This window comes from Apis florea, unplaced genomic scaffold, assembly GCF_048593485.1.
Source record: "Apis florea isolate Af1SG1 unplaced genomic scaffold, ASM4859348v1 contig_3496_pilon, whole genome shotgun sequence".
Lineage (NCBI taxonomy): Eukaryota > Metazoa > Arthropoda > Insecta > Hymenoptera > Apidae > Apis > Apis florea.
In genome coordinates this window covers 7,165,679-7,188,101 of record NW_028256773.1, presented here as the reverse complement: position 1 = coordinate 7,188,101, position 22,423 = coordinate 7,165,679, and the positions used below count along the sequence as shown (strand labels likewise).

The window sequence follows — 22,423 nt, the reverse complement described above, 5'->3', positions numbered from 1 at the left end:
TGAGGAATCGGATGCGAGGAGCCATAATGCGCGTTTTCGTCGAATAATGTTCGAGGGGCCGTGCTCGAGGAGCGCGAAATACCCGACGAAAAATAAGAAAAAAATTAGGAAAAGAAAGAAAAAAAAGTATATATATCTCCCCCGTTTTCGCTGTTGGCTGAAAAATCGAGAGGATCGTGCTTAAGATCGAGCTCTCGTTATTTCCTTCCCAAACCATTCCTCTTTCCTTCCTCCCCTCTCCAAATTCTTCAGAACGACGACGCCCAAGATAAAATGTGACCAACCAAAAAGTGATTCGAAACCAATCTCGATCGATCTCTTTCTTTCTTTCTTTCTTTCTTCCGAATCGTTTAATTCTCGAACGAATAATAATACCAATAACAACAACAATAATAAAAATAAAGATTAAAAAGAGAAAGGGGAAAAAAGAAACCGAGAAAGAAAGAAAGAAACGCGCTCGAAGGAAAGAAAAGATTGAATCGTAGAAGAAGAGAAAAGCGAGGAGAAGGGATGGTAACGTTACGTTACAAAAGGCATATAGTATCGAGGAACCATTAATATACCGCGGATCCGCCACGAGGATAGATAGGCGCGAGACGAGAGCGAGACGACAACCACGACGATGACGAGGAACGGCGTAACAACGGCCGCCGTGGAAAAAGAGAGAGGAAGGGTTGCGCGCATTGTCCTGCTCCACGATAAAAGGTTTCGCATCGTTGCAACGCGCTCTCTGCTCTCTCCCTCTCTCTCTCTCTACGGCGGATCGTGGAAGGAAAGAGAGAAGGCGAAAGAGAAAGGGAGAAGAAGAGAGATGCGTATCGAGAGGAAAGGAAGAAAGGCGAAAAAAGGGGGAGAGATCGGGCGCAGGAGATAAAGGAGGTCGACGATAATGGCGCGGCGGTGCGCCAGGGGGCGCATTATATTGTTTTACTTTCCGTGCATACGACGCTCGTATCTCGGCCGGAGATCGAGATCGCGCTCCGTGTGTACACCTCTCGAAATCCACCTCGAAACGAAGAGGAGAAATCGCAGGGGATCCGCGGATGCGAACGAACAGTGATGCGAGCCAAAGCTTGTTCGCGAGCTTGTTGCTTTGCCTCATCCCGGTTTACGTTGCGTCTACTTTGACCTTTCCCGATTCTTCATTGGTTCGCTTCACTTTTGGTAATTAACTCTTTGAAGAAGAAGAAGAGAGGGAGAGAGAGAGAGAGAGAGAGATGTGCGGAGGAACGATTCTTTCGCGACGTTGACCCAGATGCTTGCGCAGCAATTTCTCTTGGGTGGAAGTATAGAAGTAAGGCTTAATAAATACGAGTGTCCAGTTTTTCTTTAAGAAAATTGTTATAGTTGCGCGTGTACGAGGAAATTTAACAGATGTAACGTAATAATAATTTAACGTAACGTACGGTCCTACATCTACTTAATTATATCAATTATTCTTGCGATATTATTATAAAAATTTCAAACATCTCCATTCAATAAGTTACGAGTAAAGTTACTTCTACTATATATTTATCGTTCAAAACGATGGGGTGGGGTTTGTCGGATATTCTGTGGAAAAAACAAGTATCGATCCTCCCCTCGTAGATTTCTTCTAATCGAAATACTCCTCCATACAATTTCGATCAATTGATACGACGATTCATTTCTTGTCATCGTCAATTTAACTTCAAATTCTAACGAAAATTAATAAAACCAATTACTTTTTCAACGCGTTTAACATCCAACTCCTATACGAAGTTTATCGATCCTCCCCTCGTAGATTTCCAATCGAAATAACGACGTGCAGCAATTTAGAATATTTTTTTATCTCCTTAACAATTTTCACCATAATTATATAAACTCTCATATCAAATCAAAGATTCTTTGGCTTACGATCCTTCCTCCTCCGACGAGATTAATTCGTTGAGCGAAAATTAACGCGAGATATAAAATTGTCACGCCAACATGTTTATAAATAAAATAGTGAAAATAGATTCAAACTTTTCCAATCGAGGCGAGATATATATATATCGAAATTCTAGGATGGCATTCAGGATCCGTTCCTCTTTCTTTCTTTTTTCTCTTTTTCTTCACTTCCCCCGCATCAGCGTAGGACCCGAGAGGTGAAAAAACAATGGGCATACGACCCGAACCCCCTTTCGTTTCGATCGAGCACGGAGAGTCTCTTTGCGCCCTTGTCTCCTTTCTTTCTTTCTTGGCCTCTCTTGTTCGCCGTCTCTTGCCCTCCCTCCTCTCTCTCTCTCTCCCTCTCTTCGCCAGTTTTATTCCGGCTTCCTCTCTCGCTCCCACCATCCTCCCTCCCTCATAGAATTCTTGTGCACGCGCGTCTCGCCTCGCCTCGCCTCGCCTCCCGTGTCTCGCGCAAATGGCACAATGCGACTCGGGGATGCATTGTGGCTCGGCCTCGGCAGACGATACCGACCACCGACGGATCTCTCGACGAGCCGTACGAGACGTTTCATCTCTGCCATTCCGCTATTCCTCCGATTGTTCCATCTTTCCAACCGAATATACATTTAGAATATGTATATATATATTGATGGAAAAAGTAATTTCGATGATCGAACCGATTTGTACACAGCGTGTTAAGAGCGAGCGGCAAAGAGAGAATCGGGTAAGGTAGAAAAGTCCCGTTGAATCAAACGTGTCGTCCTCGTAGAAAACGTTCGAAATTATTTTATACCGACAATTATGTTATTCAGGAGGAATGATAAATAGTTTTCGTAGAAAACTCCTTCCATCCACTTTAGCCTACCAAGACAGAGATACAATTTTCCTGTTCGAAAAAATAAATAATCGGACGAAGAGTTTACATCGTGAAGAAAGGAAGAGGCAAGGAAACGGGGAGAGGGCGGGCGCGATGATTGCGGCGTAATCTGCTTTCGCTTTTGCGCGACGGAAAAAGGGGGCTTGTTGCCAGTTGTCGTTCCTTCGATTGGCCCGGGGCTGCCTCGAATAAATCGAGATACGAGGGAGAGATGTGCGTGGTGTGGTCGCTCGAGAATCTGAGATCGAGAAGGAAGAGGGAGAGAAATCAACCCTCTCGACACGGGGATATATCCTATAAACGGCTGGCGGCAAGCCCCCAGCGGAGAGAGAGAGAGAGAGATAATCCGGCCCCCGGGGCCCGCGTGCGGTTGAGCGCTCGCAACAGTTACCATATTTGATTGTATCCCTTCTATCCTGCAGGAATACAAAATAATAACGCGTCCTGCACAGATCCTCGCATCCCGCATTAATGACGAGCGTGGCTCCGGTGGCTAGGGTTGTGGTAAGCAGAGAAAAGGAAAGAGCGATTAGTTGAAGGTATAATTGGAACGAGGTTAGCTCGAGTAGTTGGCAAAACGTTGTAAACGGGTTTGTGTTAAGTTCAATTTTATTAAATTTTATATCCATGCTGCGTAATTGGAATATTGGTTAAGTAATCGCTTATTATTAAAATGTTATTTATTCGTAGCTACATTGTAATTGATCACGTTTTAGAAACGATAAATTATAAAAAGTAACTTCAATTCATTTTTTTTTAAAAGAAATCAAAGTATTTTAGAGAATTGAAAGAATTTGATAATAAACTAAATTTAATTTAATTTTGGTAAAACATCAAGAATCGTGGATACTTCACCGGCCATTTTTGTTTCTGGCGTGGTATGATCTCACGTGATCCGATTGCGACACGGGGAGGCGATAAAACGACGATCCGTATCTAAATCTCGACGCATTAGCATTAATAGGCATATATCGAATATAATAAAATATTTCTCGAAATACGCGTAAGCCAATTTCATTTATAATACGAAAAATCTAATTTTCCATTCGAACAAACAATGTCTTGAACGACTATCCTAACCTAACTTCCCAAATGTTGAAAATAACGCGAGACTTATTTTCAGCAATGAGCACTTTCGTATTTCGAAAAATCGATATCGAGAGGGTCAACAAACCAATCATCATCCATGCGATATAACACGAATCTTTAAAAAAAAAATCTCTCTCTTATCATCCCCTCCCCCTCTTACGAACGAAATTTACGTTTAGAACCGCGATCGATCGAAACCACATAGACCCAAAATTCGCATAACAACAACGATTTATCCTTACCGATTGCATTCCTGCAATGGGAGAAAGATCCAGACGAGGATTTGCGCGCGTGTTTCGAGAATATGGAGTAGCGGTGGAAATAGCGCGTTTTAATTAATTAATTCGTCGGGTGAAACGATACTAATATCAATGTAATCCCCGGGTCCCGCCGCGGTGCACCGCATGCGTGTGCACCGCTTTTCCGGCAATAATTGTTACGTTTAACCGAAGGACACAGACGCGGAGGGGGTTGGTGGTGGAAACGCGGTTCCAGCCGACCGACCAACCCGCGCGAAATTGTAACTCGACCGACACGACACAACATCCTCCTCTCTCTCTCCGTTCCTCGCGCGTTTCCAACCCTCCCTTGTCCCCCCTCTCTTTCATCGCGTCCCTTTGGCGGCGACATCAAACGCGCGATTTCTTTTTTGGCCGCAAGGGTGTCACGAGCAGCGAAAAACAAACGACGGGGGAGGGGAGTCTCTCTCGCGGGAATCTCGCGCCTATTCCTCCTCGGGAAAAAGCGTTCTTAAATTAGTGGAATTCGATTTTTCCAAAATCGGTTGTTTTGTTTTCGAAATAATTTCTTTCGTTTTTTATCGAATTTTTGTGAAGTGTGTTCGTTAAGAGAGATGTCGCGAGTTTCGAGATCAATGGAGATCAGTTATTTTAATTTTTAAACGTCGATACGCGCGTGTGAAAATACGAGTATCGTGTATATTTATATGCGCGAATTGGAACGTGTTATTGGCAGCGACCGCTGTTCCGATTCTGATTTGTTTATTTCGACGCGACACAAGCGAGCTCGGCACAGTCGAACAAAGGCATCGCCACGAGTCACATCCGTATAACGCGGTTTATTTCCTTTGTTAAATATATTCTTTCTTCTACTTTCGATCAATCGTCGAATAAGAGGTGTCTTTGTTTGGATATTTTCTTATTTGTTTCTATATAATTTTGTTTCTAAATAATTTGATAATTTATTCTCTAATAAGAGAAGGTTTGGATTTTATACATTTTTTTTTTTTATATAACATACTTTGATCAAGCCATTTCACACCTTATTTCTTCCTGATATTAATATTAAGGGTTTTGCAGTTTGAATATTTTATTACATGTAGTTTATTTCTATTTCCTTTATTAAATATATTATTTCTCACTGTTTTGATCAAGTGGTTTCATAACTTAATACTAATGATAAGGGGTGTCGTGGTTTAGATATTTTATAGAGTGTTTTTTCCGTAACATTGGTGCGATCTATCTATAATTACAAGATATATGTTGCATCACGATCGAAATGAAATTTCGATTCTTTTGGATTCTTCACTTACCCTTCTTTGCGTGCAGAATGTCCGCAGGATCCGGTGGCAAGGCCGTACAATGACTCGGGCTCAAACTGGGTTGCAGGGATGGAAATGGGCTGCCAGCTCCAGATGGATACCTAAAGTGAAATAAAATTTAGGAATGGAAAGATCTCGTGGTTTAATTCTCCGTCTTTTGCTCCTTTTTCTTTTTTTTTCCTTTCTCCCCGTTCCTTCTCCCCCTCCTAACAATTTTCTAATTTTCGAGAGAATTATAAATCTCGTAAATCTCGTAATTTTCAACGACAAATTGCGTTACAATATAACGTAGAAATTTCTCGAAATTCAATGTTCGAAATTGGATTGAATTCGATCCAGAAAGGACGTAAAAGACACCCACCACGGATTGGGTCTCGGCCATCCGGTCGTTTGCCCGTTGAGCAGTCTCAGTTTATCGTAAACGCTTTCGGCCGGGCTACCAGCACCTACCCCCACGCCAACAGCGGCCACACCTTGCTGCTGCTGCTGCTGCTGCTGTTGCTGCCGTTGCTCCTTCTGTGCCGCCAAATTTCTCAACACCCTATTGATGGACGACACCTGAAAACCAACGGGCGAAATTAAATTATCCATCGCGATCGTTCGAATTATCTCCCTCGCGATTATTCACAATCTCTCTCCTCGTTTAAATTTAAACCCTCGACAACCTTGTCGTCGACCTGTTTATTAAAAGAGAGAAACGAAACGAAGCGGAATATAACAAACGAGAAGGAATGAAAACGGGCGCCAATTCTCATCTCTCCCCGTTATCGTTTAGGACAATTGAACGTGGGCTCGAGAGGCTCGATCGGATTTAAATTATAAACGCGAGAGGCATCGGTTCGAGGAGCCAGTACACGTAGACGTAAACTGCGGCGGCGGGGAGAGGAGAGGAGAGGAGCCTTCTGCCCGATGAGACGCGACGAGAGACGCGGTGGTAATTAAAACGATGATGCGGCGTGCCCTCCACGAGGGAGTTAATTACCTCAGCCTTCGATTATACACGTCTCGCGTCACTCCAAGGGGACTCCGCTGCCTGAGCTTAAGTAAGTAACCGCGGACCAGGCGAGACACGATCGAGCGGATTCGAGCGCGATTTCCTCGGTTGAAGAAGGGGAGGGAGGGAATTTTATGGGAATTTTTTGGGGGGAGGAGGAGTTTAGAAATTTCGAAATTCAGTTATTGAAATGGTTAATAAACGAGGCTTGCAATCAACGTTGAAATTGATTAAAAATTTCGAAATTCATTTATTGAAATTAAACGTTCGTTACGAGTAGTTATCGTAGTTGATTCGCTTTTCGTACAAACTTTGGCCGTTTACAATTATTTCAGATTATTATTGAAAGTAGCTTTATTCGTAATTTCAATTATTAAATTTTTGCCATCAAGAATCTTTTCGAATGGAGATTTTCGGAATTTTTAGAATATTAGGTGATAACATTGGGAATTATTATTATTAGTTATTATTATATTTACCAATATGATATTATGATGACTCGTTAGATTCTTTTCGACATGCCGAGAGAAGAATCTTTTCGAGCGAGGATCGAAGAGTTTCAACAACGATTACGATCTTTCAATCCACAACAACATCCTTTCGTGGAAAATAAAATTTTTAATCTTCTGCTTGGCCGCGAATATCAAAAGGACCGACTTCCATCCAACGTGCACGTGTCCTTATTGATCTCGTTATAATCCATCCAAAAAAAAAAAAAAAAAAGAAAGCTGACGTACGAACTATACATCGATCCGTCACTTTCAAAATCACATTTGCCCCGAAGACTTGAGATCAATTCCCCCACCACTTACCTCGAACACTTACCATTACTCTAATCGTGACCTAACCTCGCTTCCGTGAAAAAACAGAGCGCACAAAGCTCCTGCGTAGAAACCCTCCTCCCTTTCTCGAGAGGAGGTGTGTGCGTGCGTGTGTGTACGTATAATGAAACGAAAGGAGAAGGAAAAACACCGTGTCACCGATTTCAAAAAACACGGACAAGTGGCACTCGCGATAAAAGTGGAGCGGAAAGGAGACGCATTGTGGGATCGATTTCTTATGGTTTATGGTTACGATCGTCACTCGTTAACGACGAGGGTGACACGGGACCGGCGGCATGACATTTCGGACCGTGGAAAGAAAGAAAAAAAAAAAAAGGGATATATATGAATGAAACGAAACGAAAGAGAGAGAGAGAGAGGGGGGAGGGAGAAAAGGAAGAAACGGGGCAAACAGTCAGGACACTCGATGTCACAGCGGGATTGTCGTTTGACTGGCACTCCCGTTCTTTCGAACGTCGCCTTTGTCGCGGAGAGAGCCTTCCTCGCCGCAACGACTTCTCTCTCTTCATTGTGTGTCGAGTGACTCCTCGACGTGACCGCTTTTGTGCGTGTCGTTGCGTCGCGTTAACGCGAAACAAATCCATTTCCTTTGATTATCGAAAATGGTGGAATCCGCGTAAATATCGGCGGAAGATATTTCTCGAACCAAGCTCGAGCATCTCATGTTTATATCCCAACGCGAATCTGAGTAATGGATTTTTGATGAAAACGACGTAGAACAGAAGATTTCATTATTATTCTATCGAATGTATCGGTCTCCAACACCTGTCAAATTTTTTAACAAAAGTAAATATACCCAATTTCCAATTTATCGAGGTATTTTAGTGATAAAAATAATATCCAAATTGTTATTTTCAAAAAATTACATGCTCCAATTTATCGAGATATTTAGAGGGAAAAATCGCTGAAAGTGAGAATAATAAAAGTCCGGATCGTTATTTTCGAAGATACATGTTCCGCTTTATTCACAGTGAAAAATCGAAAAGTCGAACGAAGCCCATGATAAAAGTATGGCTATTTTCGAAATTACGCGTTCCTCTTTATCAGAGAGACATTTACAGTGAAAAATGGAAATTATTATTTTCGAAATTATTATTTGCTCGAATGGAAAATGGAAAAGTATCCAGTTGATCGTGTTCGATACATTTATACGCAAAAGTCGATATATATAAATATATATAAGGATAGAATTAAAAGGAAGGAAAGGACGTCGGGGGACGTCGAAGGACGAGAGAGAGTGCACGTCTGTTTCGTGTTTGGTGATAGTGCGCGCACCGAGGGGGATGAATCCGCTCGTGGGTCCGAGACGTCAGCTCGCTTCAACGCTGCGGTACCCTGACACCGGCTCTAACAAACCTCGGGGAACGAAAATCTCCCATGGCGATCCTTGGACACCTCTCCTCCCCCCTCCCCAACCTTTCACCAACCGATATTTTCGGATGTATCCTCCCGGCATATTTAACGAGTCAAATTCCTCCGTTCTCCTTCCAATTTTTGCAACTGCCGAAAAATAACACGAGTAAAAGTCGATTTTCATTGTCGCGCTAGCAATTCTTATCTCAATTATTTTCAACGATAGTTTAATTTATAATTGGTACAGGATTAAGCTATCGAACGTGTTATCGAAGTGATCGAATAGAAAATATTCCATCTTGGATGATTGTTCCAACGTAGCTTGGCGAATGAAAATAATTTTTCGAATATTCGAATATTGTAGCTGCTCGTAGCAGAATAGGCGTCGTCCGTGTCGCCTTCGTTCATTTGTGAAGATCGAAAAAGTTGAAATTGAGATCGTTAGAGAATGAAATGGATGGTTGAAGAATATTTCGAGGATAATAAGTTTTTTCTTTTTTTATTTAACCAGGAGATTTTCACGTGAAAAGGAGCGGAAGGAAATACAGGGAGGATAAATTGCGGAACTATCGGCAGCAGGAGGACGTGGCGGGCTCGGTTGGTGGGAATTCTTTTACGACTTGGCCGGGGGGATTTATACGAGCTGTAAGTGACAGAAGCGAGGAAAGCCGGGCAGAGGATAAATAAAAGATACGAGGCGAGGCGAGGCGTACTACGAGCCTTTCCTCCATTCGTTCGTGCTTCTTTCCGTTAATCCATCTGCATTCGTAAGTGGCCCTGCAATTCGTCCAACTTTTCCGTTGATGACGCGTCGACCGACTATAACACTGCGCGTGTTCGATCGATATTCACAGTTGGCCGTTAAAAAACAAAGAAGAAGAAGAAGTGAAAAAAAATTTTGTTAAAAGTTTCGAATCGTTTTATTAAAATGTTATCGTTATAACTACGTTTATTAACTGTAGATGTAATTGGTCCGTATAATTACGATTGTCATTATGTTTCGAATTAGACGAAAATTGTTGAAGTAACTTTATTCGTTTGTTCCGAATGTTTCGACATTTTTAAGACATATACCTGTATATACAGAACCTCGTATGTTTAATATAAATTCGTAAAGTGTCTAAAACTAAATACGAATAAAGTTTTAAGCGATAAAAGAATAGGGGTTGATCGAGAGAAAGGATGGAATTTTTACACGATCATTTCAAGAGTTACGTTTCAAGATGACAAAAAGGGAAATATCTAAACTAAATAAAATAACGACTTTTAAAAATTGTATGGAAGAAAATTATAAGAAAACTACTTTCTTCTTTCTTTTTTTCTTTTTAGTTCAAACTCGAGAGTTTTCGTTATTACGAATTAAGTAAATGAATCGAGGAACGAATCCAATTAAAAATGTATATGAAACGAAGAGCGAGCTGAAAGTTTGGATAAAATTTTTATCTAACCGATTTAGATCCGTTGTTTCGGGATGCGTTCGTCGTCTCGAGATAATCCACGTTACGCATATAATGGTTATCGGAATCAAGCGAGGATAATATTATGACGTCTCTATCCGGCCACCCTTTTCGACGAACGGCCACCCTTTTCACGCTTCATGCTAATTTCATCGATCCACCGGATTCTTCTTCGCTCCTCTATCGCGTTCTCCATCCCCCGCCGCGTGCCGTCCTTCATCCCTCGCCCTTTTGCGCTCGTTATAACGCGAATCCTTGTATTTGCTACAGGAAAAGAAAAAAACTCGCTCTTTATTCGTTCCCATTTATACATTTTGCGATTGGATTCGATCGATTTATTCGATTCACAATAACGAAAACTCTCGAGTTTGAAGTAAAAAAAAAAAAAAGTAGTTTCGCAACAATTTTCTTCCTCCTCGTTCACCACACAATTTTTCACAAGCCAACTCCTTTCCATCCAAGATTAGAGCGCGCAAGATACGAAACAATATTCCAATATACTCCACCAGCATTCGAATTCGAACGAGAGAAGCAATTCCAAAATAAAACGCACGAATCTCGATATATTTGAAATATGTATATCGTGGTTCGAATTTATTAATTTATCGATTTCAATTTTATCTCCCCTGGAAGAGAAACAAGGAGAAGAAAGGAGGATGGCGAGTTAACCATCTTGGAGGAAAGAACGCGTGTTATCCTCGAGCAACCACGGCCGGCTGTTTACGAGGACAAGTGCAATTTTTACGAGTGCTTATCCGCGTATTTCCTGCTTCCCTCCCCCGATTCACGAGAGAAGAAGGGAGGCGACTCCTCTCCTCCCTATTCACCTCGCTTCCGTTATCCCCGGGGCTCTGAACGAGAGAGAGAGAGAGAGAGAGAGCCTCCTCCATACATCACCGCTTTATTATGACGAGAACATCCTGAGATACGGTAGTTTCGAGCCTCGAAATAACCAACCTTTTACGAGGGTTATTTAAAAGTCGTGAAAAGTCTTTCCAATAAAGTGGGCGAGCAGTGATCATCGCTTTTATCGGCAGATAGATCGAGTCGTTACCCGTGATATTCGAACAATGGAAATATGTGTGGACGAGAATTCATTTTCGAACACGTAGGAAAGTAATTGTATAACGAAACGTAGGATCGGTGAGAAAAATTTTCCAATGGTTGAGACATATTTTTAATAAGTTTATTAAACTTATTACGAGAGATCTCGAAACTGTGCGTATCTTAATTCAAACGAAATTGTGAACGTGTATATTTTAAAACGTTACAGTTCGTATTTATAAAAAAAAATTTTGCTTTTCGTTCTTTTCATCAAGTATTCGTCGATTTTCTTTTTTTTCCCTTCTATTTCACTCCAATCACATCTTTATTTATAATTCTTAGATCACTCGCCGGCAAGAACCACAGAAGCCGTTACCTAAATCACAGGTAATACGCGATTTCTGGGATCTGAGAGGCCGAACGACCGGCCACGTAATAAGAGTGTATCGTGTTATGCGGTTTCCGCACCACGATGATTTAACCTCCCCGCTTTCTAAACACGCTTATTTCCTTATTTCCCCGCTTAGTCGAGGTTGAACGTTGTAATTTTCATTAATCATCTCGCTTATAGGGAGGAGAGGAGACGCTTTGCCTAATGTCATCGGGAAAAGATCGGATCGTTATGAAAAAAATAAAGAACGGCAATGTCTTTCGATTCGATGGTAAAAATTAAAAAAAATCGTGCGAATCATTCGATCGAAACTTGGCCAACGAAATTACAATCGATCCAAATCTCAATCCTTCTTCTTCGTTACTTAATTCGCCTGTGAAATAATCCTCGATCAACCCCCCTCCTCCCTTTCCAACATCTGTTATCCAACGTTATCTCCTCTCGCGAGAGAGAGAGAGAGATATAATCGAGAAAATCGTGCACGTGGCCTCGATTCCCGTGTCGTAGGAATCCCGTATCGTGAGGGGGGGGTTGTTGGTGGCGCGTTCTCCACGGTGCGTGGCGCAGAAGGCAATAACGGCTCGACGCGTGCCGCCCACTACCCCTCTTCCACTACGCTCCAGGGGGACCTCCTGCCGCGTTGCTAAATACCGCATCCCCACGCCACCCCATCTCGACGTCTTGGATAGAGAGAGAGAGAGAGAGAAGAGCCCGCCGAAAACTACTCCAACTACCCTCCCTCGTCGTTCCACCGGATTAAAAGCTGTGATTATACGTGGCATCGTCTAAATAATACGATGATTTTCAGCGGGAAGGAAGAAGAAGAAGAGGGGAAATTTCGATCGGAACGAAAGGTGTAGTTTTGCAAATTTTGAGGATGGGGGGGGGGGGAAGATGATGTTGGGGAGACGATTAAATTGTTAAAATAAAACGTGTACTTTATATGATATTTCTCTACGGCGTCGAGAACAAAAAGGAAAATTTCGTTCGCCAAAAATCGTCTTGGGCCAAAAATTCGTCGACGATTGATTTTTAAAGGAAGTTGAATTCAAATTAATCGCCCCGTTAAAAGTGATCCTCGATTTAATTGGCGTGTAATTTTATTTTTGGAAATATCTCGCCTGAGAAATGTTCGCGAGAGAATTAAATTAAACGGTACGTTTTGCGGGAACGTGTCCTTAAAGAAAAAAAAAAAAAAAAAAGAAGGAAATTTCAATTCGTACGACTCGAGTCAAAGAAACGTAACGTTAAATTAAAAATTCAAACTCGTACGAGTTTAACCGATTCGAATAAAAGTTTCGTTAAAAGCACGATCATCCTCGACGACAACATTTCTCAATTTTCATCGATCAACAGCGATCAAGATTTTCGATTTTCCGCCAAACTAGAGAGCGAGTATATTCCATTTCATCCCTATTTCGCGTCTCTCCACGCTCGTTCCGCTTTCTTGTTTTTCTTCTCTATCCACCACCATCACCAGGTCCTTTCCAACCCCTCTCTCTATCCCTCTTCCCCCTCCGTGTCCGTTTAAATTGCGAATGCCGCGCGTTCCTCGACTTCTATTTAAATGTAATTTGTATCTTGCCCGCGCGATCGCTTGTCTCCACCCCCTCCGCCCCGTTCCTCTTTCTTTCATTGTTCCAACGTTCGCTCTCCGCGCAACTATGCCCTTTTTTCCCCCTCCCTCCAAGCGTATATACACATCCTCTTCCTTCGTCCGCTTTCTTACCGCTTTCGCTCCGAATTCCGTTCTCCGATTTCGCGCCACGATTTAAATACGAAGAGGAATGGGTGAGAGGATAGGTTCGATGTTCGACACCGAATTATTATAAAGCTCGCTGTATAATAATAAAGTGCGGTAAAAAAGCCGCGTTTAATGAAGAGAAACGAAATTGTATATTAGTTATATAGTAGAAAATACGTATGTACGAAAGTAATAAATAAAATTGAATGCTGAAGAAAGCGATATAAAGTTTTCAAAAAAATAAATAAATAATGAATAGAAGAAAATATATGAGGAGAATAACACGTAGCTATAGTTACGATATTATTCATAATACAAGAATTTCACTAGATCTTAATATTTGTCATACTCTTCTCCCAAAGTGTTCGAAGTTTGTCTTTCCTCACACGTGTTGTTGGCAAAGAGTTGAAAATCGGAACAGATTCGATTGAATTTGTTGTTCAATTGGGTTTTCATTGATTGCGTTTTGTAACGATGAAAATAATCGATTCGTTCATTTCGTTATAACGGGCTTTTCTAATTATTGGCAGTTCTTTTTTTTTTTACCGTACACAACGTTTCGTTTAAAGAGAAGAGATGAACTAGAAATTATATTATATAGTTACACGGAAAAATTGGAACAGATTCAATTTGTTGTGCCTTAATTGTATCTCGATCGATCGTGTTTCAATAATGAGAATAATTCGCTTTACGGCCAACTTTTCCGGAATGTGTTCCGGAGATGGATAAAATTTTGGAGCGAAGAATCCATTTACGATAAATGAACATTTTGGGTGAAACGCGGAGATAGACACAAATTTCTTTGATTATACTTTGATTCCAAAATTAGAAAGAGCAGATGGAAATATGAAACATCCATAGTTCAACGTGCAATGCACGATTAATAATAAAGATTAATAACAACTGGCGAAGAATTGAGGACGAAGATCTTCGTGGAATTATATGGAGTTTAACGCGCTTCTTCCGGATTTCTGCGCGTTTCAATAAGAACAATAATTAAAGATTAACAAGATAACTGAAGACAAAGCTGCGTTCGAGAATAAGAATATAATAAAGCGTCGGTCAATCCGTTCTACCCCGATCGATGGGGAGATGGAATCGGCGGGGATATAAATTAACCTGCCGCCTCTATACCGAAAGGAAGGAGGTGGAAACCAATTCCAGCCAACGAACACGATCTTTTCCCCGTGTATCGTTATCTATCGGCCCATTATTCCCACCGAGTTATCGCTATCGCTTTGATTTATCTCTCCCCGCCGAGAAGAAACTCCGCCACGCCTCCGCCGAATTCCAGGAAAATCTACCAACCCCTCCTCCTTGTTGGCAATTGAAACAATTCTCCATTTTGATTGGAAAATTTTTAAAATTTTGACCGATTGAAAAGCGGTCGTTTCTCAACAATTTCACCAATTTTCTGACAAAAGAACGGTGACGAATCTTGAGAGGAAGGCAACGGGCAACGAAAAGATATTGGAATTCACGTATACGCGACTTAACTCGACTAAAATCGTTGCCAACGATTCCTCCAATAATCTTGACTCGAAGAAACGAAGAATTTCATTACCGAGGAGAGATACTTTCTAAAAAAAAGGAAAAAAAAGAAAAGACTCGCTTACCCTCAACGGAGACATCCATCACCCTTGGAGCATTTTTTTGGCGGAGGAAGGGTGGCGGAAATATATTCGGTCAGGAAGGAGGCGCGTGATAGAGCTGTCAAGCAATCGGTGTGGTGCACGCCGATCCTCTCTCTTTCTTCCTTCTATTATTTCCCTTCTCGACTCGATCCAGCCGGGGATTTCCCACGAGCGAAGCGATCTCGCCGAGCGGGGTTGCGAGATTTATATTGGAAATCGGCGTGTCGACGCGTGCCACCCGACTCTGATTCGTCGCGATCGTAATTGGGAATAATCGGCGAGAAATTATCGGCGTTCGTCCCCGTTTTCTTTTCTCTTTCTTCGAATAATTTTAATCCACGAAGAAAAATCGAGTATTTTCGTTCGGAGGAACGATACCGATCTTGGAACGGGTTGAACCAGTCCCTGTCGATGTATTGGAAATCGTTCGATCAAAATTCATCATATTTCTATGCGAATTGTGGGATTAAAATCCAAGTTATTATTATAGCAATATAAGAAGAGATCGAAATATCGTTTCGTGAAATTTAGCCAAAATGAGCAAAATTTTAACCGATCCTTATCTAAATTTCAACCTCGGTTCGTTCCAAGGAGAAAGTCGGAGGAACGAATAGTGGAACTGGTCCGTTTCGAGTCTCGCTCGAAAGTGAAAGAGCAAAATCGGAAGAGAGAGAGAGAGAGGAGGAGGAAGATGGAGGCGTGCGATAGCCTCTTAAGAGGGGAAACGTGGAGGACACGATCGGTCAACCTGTAAACCGATATCCTTCGGCCCTTGTGTACCGGTCCATGTACAGTTGGCGTACAAGCCTTCGTCCCCGAGATGACACGCGCTCGTTTACGCGTGTCGATCGGCCCCTGATTGGACGGGACAGCCGCTACACGGTGGTTGAACTTGAACGACCACGGTGTAAGGTTGCCGGCCCGGTTAAAGTGATGTTAACCGTTTCGACAGTCCCCTCTTCGAGTTTTCTTCCATCGAAGAAAAACGAATCGAATCGAAGTATTGCGAAATTATTTCTCAATATTCTCTATCTGTGTGTACCGAATATTTCGCCCCGATAAATTCGACGGAATTCTTCCGTTTCTCCAATTACTTTTAGATTCATATATCGTTACTTTTTATTTCGATTCGATATTTACGAAATATTCGTATCCTTCGAAGGGCAAAAATTAACAACAATCTTTCATCGAACTCGAGGAATTAATTCGACGGGTGATTAAGAGGGAAAGGAGAGGACGAGTTCGTGGCATGGAAACAAGGGTACAGCCGAAGAAACGGACGAACCTATCCCGCCAAGGAAGGCCGAGGTGGGTGAGAGAAATACATAATGCAGTAGCCGGACGTCTCCGACACCCTCCCGCGTCCAAGGAGAGGGCGGGGAAGGGGGAGGGAGGGGTGCATTGATTTACGCGGGCCGAGGGTGTCTCCAAGGCGGACGTACAGGGGCCAACAATTCACTCGCTTCTGCTTCCACCGGCCATCCATTACTTTCCTTGGATCCCGAGACCTCTGCTCGCCGAGAATACTTTCTGTTGCGGTTGCGGTCTCGCCGGTGCGTGTTTCGATTAATTTCGTCGACTTTCTTTTCTCGAACGAAGAGAAAAATATGATTAAGAATGCCTATCGAGAGGAGGAGGAAGAGAGATCTTTGGAAGATCTTTGGTCGTATCAAATACGCGAGTTTCGAGAGTATTTTGGGCCAACTACGTAACCATCATTCGAGGGGAGGGTCAACTTTTTGGCTCGAGAGAGAAAGGGATAGGTGTACTGCGATCGCTCGTGACTTCCAAGTGTCGGTTGGGGTTGGTGAAACATCAACGTCAACTCCCGGAAAGAACGATCCCGGTCAGCCTCTGGCCAGCTCGACCAATGTAATCTCGTTTGACAGTGGTTCTCCCTTGATTTAGAGAACTTTTTGCTGTAACTATTTGCTGTCATTACATCGCGATCGTAACGTTGGACAAGGGAAGGGTTATTTCGAATTGCTGTTGGGAAAAATTCAGGAACAGAATATTTTGGAAATTAAAATTCCATGATATCTTGGAGAGTTGGAAAAAAAAAAAAAAAATACAATAAAGATTAAGATTAAACGTAAATGGAACGATAAATTCTCCGTGGGAGAATTGTTACACACGAGAAAAGGAAATTTCGTGATCCAAAAATTAAAATTGGGTATATATACTTTGGATAACTATTCAAAAATTAAAAAAAATGTAGTAACATGGTTTAAAATTGTAAATAATTCAAAAATCCGTAGGAAAACGAGAAACGAAAAACTTCACGATCCCAAAATTAACGCTATACCTATTGAAAAATTGGGAAATAAGAAGAGCGAATACACAGAGAATTTAGAATTTAAGAATTACTTAAAAATCCTGTTTGAACGAAAAAACGACGAAAAGTTATTTTCCATCGTTTGAAAGAAGAGAAAAGAAAAGAAAAGAATTCGGGAGTAATCCCGAAATTAAAACGGGTGAGCGATACCTTGGAGGATCGGTCGAGAACCACTGATAGTATTCCGGAATCAGTGGTGCGAGTAAACCAATAACGCGTCCGCCACGCCGGGTGCCAGATTCAAATCCGTGCGGGGACCGAAGCGGCATTCGACGAAACGAAACGGATAGCGAAAGCTTCACAGGACATTTCGAATCCGACGCCACGTCCTGCACCCGTTTCGGGTTTGTCGAATCATTGTCCATTCGATCGTGCACCCGTTCGTCCTCTCGAACAGAGAGGGAGGGAGGGAAAAAGAGGACGGTTCCATCTATTTGATTTCGGTTTTTTCTATCTCGTTAGTTCGTTTTATCCTCTACGTGCTTCCTAAACAGACCGAGGTAATTGCACCGCTTTTATTTTTCTTTTTTATTTATTTCCTTTCTTTTTTTTCCTTTTCTTTTCTTTTCTTTTTTTTTTTTTTTTTTTTTTTCGTTAACTCGTTTCGCAAAGGATTTTTCACTCTTTTTCCTTTCTTTCCCCCCCCCGTAACGTGTGTTTTTTTTATTTTCTCGTCAAAACCTTTCGCGAAAATTCGTGGAAGAGATTTGTTTGTAATTCCGTGACAAACTCCGTGATAATTTAATTCTTGCCCTTTCTTTTTTATCCTCGTATGTGAACTATAAAAAGAATTTTTTTCCCTTCTTTCTCTATACCTCGTTACATTTCACTTCAGTTCACGCGTAATTACGAATACACTTGTCGAGATTCATCGTTGTAACTATAACTCGAATTAAATTATACGATTTATACGAAAAAATTTGTTCGAAAAAATTTCGCCGGAATTTCGGAAAGAAGCGAGAGAGAAACATCGTTGGAAAAAAGGATGAAGAAGAGAAAAAGAAATTTCAAATTCGCCACGGGATGAGGAAAAAGTTGAAAACGTTGCTCGAGTTGGGGAGAAGGGAGTCGCAATCCATTGTCGCGGCAAGCTGGAAGCTTGGGATATTCAAGGATATCCCGGCCGTTTCACGGGGGTGTACGAAGCGTATCCAATTTGATGGCATTACAATAACGGGGGTAATGTCTGAGAATAATGAAATTTCCCTCAATCACCGCGACCCGCTTCGAATACATCCCTCCTCCGCGTTCCACCACGTTTCTCCCCTCCTCCGCCCCACACTGGGACGAGAGAGAGAGAGAGAGAGAGGGAACACGAGCGAACGTGCACGCCGCCAAGCGAATCAATTTCGTTCGCGCGCTATTCCGCTCATTATCCACGAGGATAAACGAAGTACCGCGAAACGGCCTGTCCACCGTTCTTCCTTACGAATACGTTGCCAACACTCGTCGTCGGATGTATCTTTTTTCCAAAAGCGAATGCGAGAATTGATAGAGGATTATTTATTAAATTGTAATCGAATGACGTCGAAAAACAATTCTTAATGCACGTCTATAAAGTAGATTCGTGAGGTATCTTTGGAAAAATACGAGAATTGATAGAGGATTATTTATTAAATTGTAATCGAATGACGTCGAAAAACAATTCTTAATGCACGTCTATAAAGTAGATTCGTGAGGTATCTTTGGAAAAATACGAGAATTTTGATATATGAAAATAGAGGGCTATTCGTTAAGTCATAATCGAATAGTTAAAAGACACATTCGTGAGTCCGTATCTTTGGAAAAGTAACAAATACGAGAATTGATGTATGAAAATAGAGGACTGTTAAGTTACAAGTGTAATCGAATAGCATAGTTTAGAAGATATAATACGAGAATTTTGATATATGAAAATAGAGGGCTATTCGTTAAGTCATAATCGAATAGTTAAAAGGCACATTCGTGAGGTATCTTTGATATATAAAAGTGTTGGTCGAGGATTATTGAGTCGTAAGCGCAATCGAATGGCGAGTTCAGGTTGTTCTATTCGAGCAACTTAGAATAGAAGGTATATTCGTGAAGTACCTTTGAAGCATCGATTTTGAAGATGAAAGCAAATACTATATATATATATATATATATCGATTATTTATTAAGTTACAAGCGATGGAATTAAACGATGGAAGTAAAAAGACTAAATTAAGCGATAATACTCACGATCGTACGAAGTTGACAAAAATTACAGGAGCAAACCAATCATTCCTATTCACCAATCATCCCCTGAATCGAAATGAAAATTAATCAACCCGAGAGGATAACAACATTATACGTTAATAAATAATTATTGTTCCCGAATATGCCTATACAAACAATATATAAGCAGAAATAAATCCACGAACGAATCGTAATATAATTTGCCAAACCAAATCACTAACCAAACACTCCACTGATACGAAGCAAATCACTAGAGAAACTGAGTGTAAAACACGGCGATCGAAGCTATCCAACGTCCATCGTCCCTGAAAACCGTCTGGAAAGATCGCGTTTCTATCGTTGATTTCTCCTCTTATTTTCCCGATCCGCTAGCTCCACCCTCCTCCTCCAACCCCTTCCCTTGCGGAGACGCAATAATTCTCGAGCGAACTGTACATAATGGAATATTACACGGGCCATTAAAGAAACGTTAATCTTGGCCACAACAAGTTCAGAAGCGCTTACAGGATGCTCAAACGCGGCCTGGGATTATACTTTGTACTTTGATCCTCCAAAGAGATCCCTGCAGGCTCTGCCCCTCTCTCTCTCTCTCTCTCTCTGCTCGACCCTTCCGCAATTTGTTAAAGCGCCGAATTCCGCGATCGAAAGAGAGGCAGGTTTTCGCGACGTTGACAAAACCGGCCGTTTCAATTTCGAGCAAACGCTTTCTTCGGCAAGAATGCGTCGCGTTTTATTGCGTTTCACGCGCGGATCAATTTGGACGACGGTTCAGAGACAGTTGTTGGACATTGTATGGAAAGGAAAAGTTTTTATTGAATAATAATTATTCGTTAGAGGGTTTGCGAAGATTGCGTGGTTCGACGAATTTGTTGAAAAAGTTTTCGAAGAGGATCATCCTCGAAATGTAAACGTAAGTGATTTTGTAAAAATATGAATAATGTCCTGGAAATCGTTATTTCTACGATATTGCTCGAAATTTTACGCGACATTGTTACACGTAAGAGACAAGAATTATTATCTCATCCGTATTATGTAAAAATACGTCGACTCGTTCATTGTCAACACGAATGTTGTTTCAAAAAAAGGGAAACGATAATACTTTTTCATCCACTCGAGATCGTCGTTACACCTATTCATTTGCACGATATCACCCGAAATTTTTCCAATCTCGTCCAATTCCCGTACAATTTGATTTCAAACGATAAGATTATTCGTCACGTCAAGATTATTCAACACGACGAAGAAAAAAAAAGCACACCTGTTATCCCCCTTTTCCCTCCTCTATCCAAGCATCTTGGCCGACACACCTCGAAGCCATTATCGAGGGAAAGGAGAGAAAGAGGCGAGAGAGGAGAGAAAGAATGGAGTCGCGAAGAAAGGCGGCGAGAGGAAAAGAGAATTTAGCGACCCTCTTTTTTACCCTCCCCTCCTTCCGAGGAGCAAGAGTCGAGAGCCCCTTAGCCACCGTTTATTGGACGCATGCAAATATCCATGGCAACGAGGGGCCACCATGAGAAGCGACCCCCTCGCTTTTGCGTATTAGTGGGTGGAGTGCGTCTTGCAAAGGTATCGCCGCGGAGGAAAGAAGGAGAGAAGGAAGGGGCCTTTGGGAAAAATTTCCTTTTGATCCGATCCCATCGCCGCGTCTTTCTTAATTCATCTTCCCTTTGTCCCGCGAATTTATCTCTTCTCCGTGCTCGAGAGAAATCTAACAACAGTTTTTCTAACAACAATTGCGGCTATTTTTTTCTTTTCAATCTTGCGAAATCGTCTCGCTCGTTTATTCTTTTAATTGGAATCGGTGAAAATTGGTTAACTCGATCGAGATTTAAAGATTCGCAAAATATTTACATACAAACACAGGAAATTGCGCCGTGGCTATTTATTTTTAGTCAGTTTATTGAAGCGTGGCGTATAAAATTTAGAAGATTTTAATTTTGCACTGCAGCTGTAAATTATGAGATCGCGAAATTCTTTCTCGTTTATTCTTTCCGCGAGTTAAAATAAAATTTCTAAATTATTTTTTTCCAACCTCGTTCGAGAGTTTATTATAAATTACGATGAATGAATCGTGTCGATTACTTAAAAATTCGCAAAATCATCTAAATACAGGATTTCTTTCTACTTTTTAATTTTGGCATTTCCGCGATTCGATTATTTAAAAATTCACGAGACACGAAATCGCGTAAACGCAAAAGATATTATTAATAATAGAAAATTTACTTGGATGACAAAGAGGAAAAAAAAAAAAAAAAAAAAAGGTAAGCAAGTTTCTCGAAACTTCTCGTGACGAGCCATCGAACTCGTTCATTTCTCTCGCGATCGTAGTTTCAAATGGGGCGACAACGATGGAATTTCGCCTCGTTTCCGTCGTTTATAACGCACGGCTCGCATAAACACGCCCGCCTCGGCAGAAAACTGATTTCCATCCACACCTCCCTCCCTCCCCGTGGATCTATGCAAATGGTCCCGCGGGTGTCTCGCGCGGCGATACGCTTGCGCCACCAACCCTGCCAAACTCGGCCTCCATTACGCGTGTTTTGCGACACGCTTTATAAACCGTCGCCCTTGTTACCCGTGGAAAGCGTCATTGAACCCCGAACCCCACGCCTTTTTGCGCCTGTTTCGTTTAATGTTCCGTTAACGCGGGCGTAATCCACCCCATCCTTTCGCATAACCAGTCGTGGAATTTTTCTTTCAACTCTCCAACCAAATTTATCTGTATTTTCTTTTATTTATTTATTTTTTTTTTTTCAAAGGTGGCGCTCGAAATTTTCTAAAAGACTCGATTTAACGCTCCATGTTTTTCCCCAAATTTGGAATGGAAATCGATTCGAACTGAGAAATATTTCGATCGCATTGGACAATTGGTTGGCGAAAGGTGAGCTTTCGAGTCGATCGATTTTTTTTTTTCGAATGTGGCGCTCGATGTTTTTCTCCAAATTTTCTTTCGAATGGAAATCGATTCGAACTGAGAAATATTTCGATTGGATAATTGGTTGAAAGGTGAGCT

General features: G+C 41.6%; 1 protein-coding gene across 1 annotated transcript in view; it reads right to left on the bottom strand.

Moving 5' to 3' along the window:
• LOC100870332 (paired box protein Pax-6) overlaps positions 1-22,423 on the bottom strand; it is a 73,003-nt gene that overhangs the window by 31,155 nt on the left and 19,425 nt on the right. Inside the window, exons 4-5 of the mRNA XM_086913388.1 lie at positions 5,782-5,978; positions 5,412-5,521 (exon numbers count right to left, since the gene is read on the bottom strand). Coding sequence (XP_086769514.1) covers positions 5,412-5,521; positions 5,782-5,978 — 307 coding nt within the window. The remainder of the gene's footprint in view (positions 1-5,411; positions 5,522-5,781; positions 5,979-22,423) is intronic.